This window comes from Miscanthus floridulus, chromosome 3, assembly GCF_019320115.1.
Source record: "Miscanthus floridulus cultivar M001 chromosome 3, ASM1932011v1, whole genome shotgun sequence".
In the NCBI taxonomy this organism is placed as follows: domain Eukaryota; kingdom Viridiplantae; phylum Streptophyta; class Magnoliopsida; order Poales; family Poaceae; genus Miscanthus; species Miscanthus floridulus.
This window is the reverse complement of record NC_089582.1, coordinates 148036988-148046047: the sequence shown is the minus strand read 5'-3', so window position 1 is coordinate 148046047 and position 9060 is coordinate 148036988. Positions and strand designations below refer to the sequence as shown.

General features: G+C 40.8%; 1 protein-coding gene across 1 annotated transcript; it reads right to left on the bottom strand.

Annotated features, from left to right (window-relative positions):
* Window positions 1–1081: 1081 nt before the first annotated feature.
* Window positions 1082–4122, bottom strand: LOC136542797 (peroxidase 70). Its single transcript, XM_066535400.1, has 3 exons — window positions 3817–4122; window positions 1978–2169; window positions 1082–1861 (listed from the first exon to the last, which is right to left on the bottom strand). The coding sequence occupies exons 1-3, from the start codon at window positions 4018–4020 to the stop codon at window positions 1304–1306; spliced, it is 954 nt and encodes a 317-aa protein (XP_066391497.1). The 5' UTR covers window positions 4021–4122; the 3' UTR covers window positions 1082–1303.
* Window positions 4123–9060: the final 4938 nt, after the last annotated feature.

Sequence of the window (9060 nt, the reverse complement as noted above, 5' to 3'; positions counted from 1 at the left end):
ATCTGGCGTCTGCCATCAGGAGGAGGGGGCCGTTAGCGTCACCCGTTGTCGAGATTATGGTGTCTGAGTTGGCGAGTCTGGCGTCTGCCCAAGTCCAAATATTAATGATCGTCTCTCTCTTTCGTTTAGGGGCACATGGAATTTAGGATTTGTGCTTGAGGGGGTGTGAGGCAAGCAAAACGGTGTGGCACTTGGGATTGATTGATGGTTGATCAGTTTTTTTTTACACAGATGTACATGTGTATACTATGTTAGGTTGGGCCATAGGATATGCTCAGGCATACCTGACATACCCTCTGCCCTCCACCCCTGTTATCATAGACCAAATTTGATGGCCAGATCTTTCTATTTTTTTGAAAAATTATATGTTTTTATCTTTTTTCCTAATCTAGGATTAACATGGAGGCTCCATGTAGGAGGCCTCCAACTAGTAATAATAGGATATGCTATATAGTCAATTTCTGTCTCGATGTTTTTAGTTATTTGTAATCAAATGCCATAAAAGTTATTTATATATACAAAGTTATAAAAGTTTGACTCGAACCTTATACAAACATCAAGGATTAATTTATAAACTAGATGGAGTAGGTTCTAGAAGGAGCCTTAAGTCTAACTAAAAAAATTCAAATACTCCCTCCATCCCAAATTATGTCATTTCAACTTTATTAGAGAGTCAAAGCAACTCAAATTTAACCAAACTTATATAATAAAATAATAATGTTTTTTATACTAAATAAATATTATGAGATTCTTCATTAATTATACTTTCATAGTACATCTATTTGATATCAATAATCTTTGTAATTTCTCACTATAATTTTAGTCAAACTTGAGATGTTTTGACTCTCCAAAAAAATTGGAATGACTTATAATTTGGAATGGAGGGAGTAGTTATCTACTAAGTGGCCAAAGGTCTTTCTGTAGTTAGAAAATGTTGGTTTGGGGATTCATTTTTTTCACCTCAGGGATTGTCCATATATTAGACTAAAACCCCTAGGCCGCTTGAGAAAGAAAATTGGGAAGAATAACAAAAAAAAACCATGTGTCAATTTTTCTTACAAAAAAGACACTCAGAGAATATTACTTAAATATGTTGTGGTGATGGGTAGGCTAGACGCCACTTTCCTAGTCATATCACACCCTTGCTGACTCGAGAAAGGGCAGTTCTTGAACAATCGATCGGTACAAGCACAAAAACACGCAACTGACAATGGCGAAACCGGCCTTATTATAGTGATCACTGATCACTACTGTTGGATCGTCACATCATTTGGGACGTACGTACAGCTAGCCGAGTAGCTAACTAGTTCACCTTGGAGCAAGCTCGCCTGATCTGGCCCTGCGTCCCGGTGAGCGGGCTGATGTTGCCCATCCTGATCATGGCCTCCGCGAAGTCCCTGTTGAACCTCGTCGGCGTGGACGCGTACGTGCGGACCAGGCCGTCCGTGGCGCCGCCGTTGAAGAGCTGCTGGTCGGAGTGCAGCAGCCCGCTCTGCGCCATCAGGTTGGTATAGTAGGCGTTGTCGAACGCGACGGACGTGGCGGTGTCTAGCGGCGCCAGGTTGCCGTCGCCGTTGCCGGACGCCGCGGGGCAGTTGGCCTTGCGCAGCGTCGCGAACGCCGCGTTCACGTTGGTGTCGTTGTATATGTGCGCCCGGAAGTTCTTGCACTGCGACAGCCCGATCGTGTGCGCGCCTGACAGAGCGACCAGGTCGGTCCTGCTGAGCCGCTTCTTGGCGAACGCGGCGGTGAGGTTGGCGAGGTCCAGGGACGGCGCTGGCAGGTCGCTGTTGGCCAGAGATAGGCTCGCCGTCGTCGAGTCCCTCCGCCCGAGAAGAACCCTCCACGAAGGGCCTCCCAGCTGCAGAGCATACACATAGACATGCACGTATATTACCAAATGAATTAAAGGCTGATCCGGCCGGCCGGGGTGTTGTGTCAGTTTGCACTTGTATGTGGACGTCGATCATCTCTTACCGCAACGACGGAGTCTCGGGCGGCGACGGCGAGGATGTCGGCGCAGGAGACGACCCCCGGGCACACCGCCTCCACCTGCGCCTTGATGTTGTCGACGACGCTGAAGCCTCTAATGGACCCGACGTTCGGATTAGCGGTCTGCTCGCCGGTGAAGGTGGCCGTGTCGTTCAGCAGCACCGACGCATCGCAACCCTGCAGGTCCATACATGTGGAGCAAGTACAAAAGTATTTTACTTTATTTGGACAGTACACAAATGTCATATCCGTGCGTTGTAACGGGAGTCTTTTTTTTTCTTGAGAGTTCAAGAATGGCCGCGGGGCTTAGGGTTTGTTTGGTTTATAACCATAACTTGCCACGTCATAAGTTAGTCACGCCATAGTTTTCTATGTAATTGTGTGGTTCACTATCATAACTATGATGTGCCACACTTTCTTAGCACTCTTTTCGCATGTCATAGTCTTATTTTCTTGTCAAACTTTGCCGCAAGTATGGCTTTTATTTTACTCGCCGTACTTTGATCATGTTTGTCTCAGCTTGTGCATGGCCACAGTGCAGTGTGCCTGTGGTGTGAGTCGGGGTATAAAAAAGATAGGACTCTAGTTCAAATCCCATGGCCCGTGGTCTAATTGGAGAAGAAAATCACTGCAACCATGACGTGTTTGCATGATTGTCGCGTTCTGCAAATGTGAATCCACTTTTAAGCGATTTCTAACCGGATATATCCGTGGCAACCAAACTATGGCACCAACCAAGCCCAAAAGTATCTTCGTGTCGAGATCCTTTATTGAACTATAATGCAATTTTGTTATTGTAGTGCCCAATCAAGATGATCATCAAGCACTTCAAAATTACTTTGACCTAATCATTTATAACATTTCATCTTGTACCGTTCCCACGGCTAAGGTGAGATAAAAAAAGGAAATCAAGTATTTATGTATCAACCTAGAATCAATGCAGCTCAAAGGAGAATCAAATATAAAATATTTTGTTTTATATCATGTAAAGCATATGGTCCCTCGGTGTGTGGTCAGTCTTCTATTATTGGAGACCTGAGTTCAAGTGTTGTGGCTTGAAGTTTTAGGTGTATTTTTCACAGGCTAATTGTTTTTGTTGCTGGACTACTAAGTTCCAAGGAGCGGACGTGCTGGAAGACGGAACACAGGCGAGCAGCCATAAAAATATGGATGTAAACTGAACTGGAAAAGGAATTCGAACCCGGACTAGAAAAGCAATTCGGAGGAGGCAGAAAACAAAATACGGTAGAAATTTTGCCTCTTTATTATTAGGTATAGGTGTATAGATAAAGTAAAGAAAACAAATTAAGTAGTACCAGTAGTTGTTACATGTTTTTTATAATTAATTAAAGAACAGCTAGCTCATGGAAATTGTGTGCTAACCAAAGTACGTAAAATATATTTTTTTTTCTGAAAGGAGTAAATATTTGTTTAGAAGTTCATACGAAGATCAAATAAAGGGTAAAATAAGTCTTGGACATGTTTCCAAGTGTCAAAAGACAAAAGTGTTCATTTTGCTCTGGCGACTAAACTAGTACGGCTATAATATGAGAACAGTGGTAAACTGTGAGAACAGACTTAAAAATTTGAGGTAGCTAAAGATGATGCAATATGTCATACATGCTGTAGTTAATTTCTAACCAGTGGACATCAAAGATTGTTGCTAGCTTGTTAGGATCAATAAACACTACTACGATACCATCTTAATTCTTAACTGCCGTATTGCTGATGGATGGACGATAGATGTGTATAGTCAAATTTAAGTAGGAGAGGAGAGAATGAGACTTGAGAGTTGAGACTTGAGAGGGACGGGACGGGACTTGCTTGGACAAAGCAGTCATGGAAGTGGAGCCTGAGCAGGGAGGCCCCCATGCGAGGCTCCTGTGCAACCGCGGCCGTCACGGCGGACTTGATGGTGGCCAGAGCTCTGGGACACGACCTGGAGTAGAATGTCGCCGACAGTTGCGCCGACACCACCGCTGCTAGGCACAAGAGCACCATCACTGACAAGGAAGCAGCAGCAGCCATGACCAGCAGTACTCTCAGCACTACCACCCCAATGCAATGCAGCTACACTGTTGGCTACACTGCTGCAGTCCTTTTCAGGTTTAAGAGTTTCTGGACTTGATGGCTAGCCTGCATGCATAACAAGCAGAGTGCATATCTGCGTTTATATAGCTGGTAGTGTTCATGCATGTTTGGTTATTTTTGGTCCCGTGACAGTCTGTTGGTAACATGCGAAGCTGTGTGTTTGCTAGTGTGACACTGCATGTTTGTTGGCCATTGGTATATAGAATGGTTTGTCATGCATTATGAAGATATGATTTGAGTCCAAATCATTGAATAATGAAGGCGAATGAATCAAGTGCTTTGCAGGCTAGGGATATATATGTTAGAGACATCACGATCATTGTCACTGTAATGTACGTACGATACATGTTTTTGAACATTATAAGCTGGTCCTTTTCAGAGAAAAGGGAAAGAACATTATTAGCTGGTCATGTGCCCTGTCAGATACGCTTTATTATACAATATATATATAGTATAGAAACGAACATACCTACCAGATTATGGCTCTCCTTTTCTTTGTAGCGCAGACCAGAATTTGGCTTTCCTGCTGATCGTTTTGTGTTTCATCGCGGAAAGAGGTACAAGAGCATTACCATGCACTTTTCCTTGAAATGCACAGAAAGGTATATATAACACGGTTCGCGTGTCCTTAAACCCGGTTTGATCCGCTTCTTTTTTCATTCAAAATAGTGGTTTTTTCTCACAAATTCCTCCAGCATTTCTCCAAACCATCCAAATTCCTCCAGAATTCCTTCAAGCAAATAGGCCCAATATTTTCTCCCATGGGACCAGTAGTAATTAGAGCCCTAGTAATTAACGATGAACAAGAACCTATCCAGCCGCTACAGAAAAAACAGAACTTGAAATTCAGGGGAAAAAAGATTGACAACTTTTCACATATATATAACTAAGAAGGATAAGAGGTAGAAGAAAATGGCAACGTATCAGGTGCAAATCAACCAACCTGTGCAAACTTGGAAACTACCAATCAGGACCAAGATGCTGATCCAATGGATGGGGTGAGAGGTGGGATTTTTTGCGTTTAAGCCCCCCACCCGCCGGTCTTTTTTTTTTGGCACTTAAGCCCCCTCACCCCATCCATTGGATCAGCATCTAGTGGTTCTGATTGGTAACTTCTAAGTTTGTACAGGTTGGTTGGTTTGCACCTGATATGTTGCCGAAGAAAATTACCAGTTTTGCACTAAACTGAACACGTAAATGCGGTTGTTAGCCTGCAATAGATGCAACCATACGCATTCAGAGGAGTAGGCCTGAAGTTTGAAATTTGAAGGTATATCTTCATTCAAATTAGGAAGCATATTACAGTACATGTGCATCCAAAAGAAAATGTCAGTTCCTCCAGCCTCCACTGAAGACTGAACACATGGGGTTAGCCTGCAATGCAACCATGGCCCCCGTTCGTTTGAAGAAATTTGGAGGAATCTGGATAAATTTGGATGAATTTGGAGGAATTTGTAAGAGGAAAATACTATTCCAGATGAAAAAGAAACGGGTCAAGCCAGGTTGAAGGACACGCGAACGGGGCCAAGTTGCCAGCTGCCAGCTATGCAGAATTTGTCTGGCGTTGAAACCTTGTGATGAGATTTGAGAAACGTCGTCGATAACTAACCCGAGAGTGATTGCGATACGCCGCTAGTGGCTGATGAGACCAATATTATATTAACCTTCCTGATCATGACGTATTATCTGCAGAGTTGTGCTTAGCCTAGCTGTGTTCTCGTGACTGCTCTCAAGCCTGCCGCAGGTTACTGTCTGTCAGCTACCAACAGTCAAGACTTGTTGATAAAGCAGCCAGCGACGCGACATGCTGAATTTTGACAGTCAGAACTATCACACTGTGCTAAGTGCTAACTGGAGCACCAAGTACGTTGTACGTTCATTCCTCTCTCGCAAAAAAAAGGGTACGTTACGTTCCAACAAATCAATGTATATTATATTCTCATATCGAAACATTCCGAAATAGACGTCGCTTTTGTTTCTAGAACTCTGAAATGCATGGTGACAAAGATGAAATCTTGTGGTTGTACTGGATTTTTGTTACCACGCGGGAAATAGCGCCACATTCCGGCACACACGACTGTAGAGTTGCAGCTGCGGCACGCAGCGCGCGCGTTTCGCTGTCACTTGTCAACGGCAGTCAGAAACAGTACAAGCATCTCTCAAGAAAAACTTGCACAAGATGCCAGATTGCCAGCTTAGTAGTAACAAACTACTCTACATTATTCCTCTACTCTAATAGTGCATTATGCATGTCAGAGTAGCTAGCCGGACTCTATAATTTCGACAGGAATTCGAACGAGATGCCCTTTTATTTCCCATCAGAACAGCTGGCAGGGCTCACATTTTTCAGTCGTCCGTTTGCGTTGCAAAGTGCAGTCCGATGAATCCGTTCAGAAGTTCAAAGGTGATGATGTCTATTTGGAACCAAACAGCAATGTCTACTAGCATACACATCGTTTTCGGTCTCCTTTTGCAGCAGAGGGGTGCAAGAACTTCTACGCGAGGAGACAACAAAGGCAAGACGTGCGTGACGCACAAGGTCAAAAACTGTCAAGGAAACGATGATCCCAAGTATCCTCTGGATCGGCTTGCAGCTGACTGGTAGTGCGCCGGCCGGTGACGTTCCGTGTAGCTACAAAGAGTTCGGTCGTGTGCTTGGCACAACCAGTGGACGCAAGCGTGCAACTTGATGGATTAAAGAGAGAGACGGAGAGAACTGATCGAGTAGTTCAAGTTGGCATCTCCAGCATGTTTGGTCTGGACAAACTGTCGCGATAATGGGCCATTAGCCGTTTTGTAAAAATTATCCTTTCAAATCTGTATAACCATAATTTATTTAAAAAGTAAAGGTATCCTTTCAAATCTCTACATATAAATATAACTAGCATATGCTAATATGAAAACGTTGGCATAACCATAAATTACGTCTATATATGTTTTCAAGCCTACCTCTATCTATATGTCATACCTTAATATTAAAGAGGTAAAATTTATCCCTCATTTCTTTCGTTTACCTCCCCCTAATCACCGGTACAGCGGAGAGTTTCTTTCTTCCTGCTTTTTTTTTACTTCTCACGTCCTCCGTATCTCACATGTGACCCTTGCTCGTACGTGTTAGAACAATTTGCGTCTAGCGGTGATCGATACAAAGTCCGATTCCAATATATTATTAGTTTCCGTTGCAATACACGTACATGTTTTCTACTCCCTCCGGTTTCCCAAAGAATGTCGTTTTGAGGTTAAGTCAAACATTTTAAACTTTGACTACAAATAAATTCTTTTGGGTTGAGTTTAAAAACATGAAAGTGATGTAAGTAGATTCATCTCGAAATGTAGTTTCATAAAAAGTATATATTGACTATATTTTATAAATATTTTATAGCAAAAAGTAACGGTCAAAGTTATTTTTTAGAGACCGTGTCGCTGTCCAAAACGACATTCTTTAGAAAACCAGAGAGAGTAATTACTATTAATTAATAATATATAAACAATTGAACCTAAAGTAGACATCGTGTGATGTGCATACATTCTAACTGAAATAAAATGAAATACCTATATTAATAATACTCGCTTTGTCCCCGAAAGAATATAATTCTAAGCTTGAGATGTGTCAATCTTTTCTAAATTAGGCTAAAGTTATAAAAAATATTATCAATATTTATGTCTCTAAATAGTTTTACTATAAAAATATAATTCATAATTAATTTAAAAATACTGATTTTATATCACAAATGTTAGCATTTTTCTTATGTATTTGGTCAAACTTTATATTGTTTGACTCTTATGTAAGTGAGAATTACATTGTTTTTGGGGCGGAGGAAGTACAATGTTAAGCGTTATGTCTTTTTTATAAAAAAAAAGTACTACTACACAAAATTTTTGGGTAATAAAATTCAAAATCTTGAGTATCGGAAGACGTTTGTATAGAAAAAAGGTGACTAAGATATATCCCTAGTGTTTGAGATTTCTTTGAAGTAACAAATATTATCAGCCTCAAATATTAATACCGTCTTGAGGTTAGCGCCATCGGGACTCTCCTCGATCTTGCTTCAGGCTCTATTGTTGAATTAAGCACTATGGTGCATGCTTAACGAACCATTTATGCCATCACAATAACTAAGTGTAGCGTAGAGTCTAAAGTCATTTTTTTAATAAATTAAAAGAAATTGAGTTTTGAATAAATGGTACAGTGAGCATAAAAGTTTCAACTAGATTTAAGAGTTTCAACTGTATCCATTATGTCATGAGAAAAGTGATAAAATAAGAGCAACCATAAGTAAGTTGAGGTTTCAATTAAATGCATATTGAAGACACACGAAGATGTCTTGTAGAGAGAGAAAAACTATGAACGTAGATGGAAAAATGTGTAGAGTACTTAAGTCTAGGAATTCCAAATTACTCCCTCGGAGTTTGTACAATGTCCATATAACCCTACAAACTAACATTTGGTTTCATTTGCTCCCCTTAACTATTTTAGGGTTTGTTTCTATGCACTCATATCCACCCACAATCCATGTGTATTGGAATGGATTGAGGTGGATACGAGTGCATCGAAAAAAAGTCTTGGTCCAATAATTTACCCCGAACAAGATTTATGTTTTTTGTTTCTCAAGTACAAGTTGAATTTTTTATCTCAAAATTAATTTCTGCGATGATCAAGGACATCACATATTAAGTTAAAAAATACACTATTAATTTTTCATCATCATGTTTAGTTTTTTATTTCTAAGTGTTTATTTTTGATGTCATAACCTGTCAAAATAATATGGGAAAATTATGATGTGTTTTTAATATAAATCATGCTGTGCACTATCCCCTAGCAAAATTTGAAATTAAAACTTAACTTGTCAAGGGGTAAATTGGATCATATGTCATAGTTGGATGGAGTAATGGGATTATTTGGACATTGTCTAAACTTGAGAGGAGTAATTTAGACTTTTTATCTTAAGTTTATCATGACCTGATATATATAGAGAT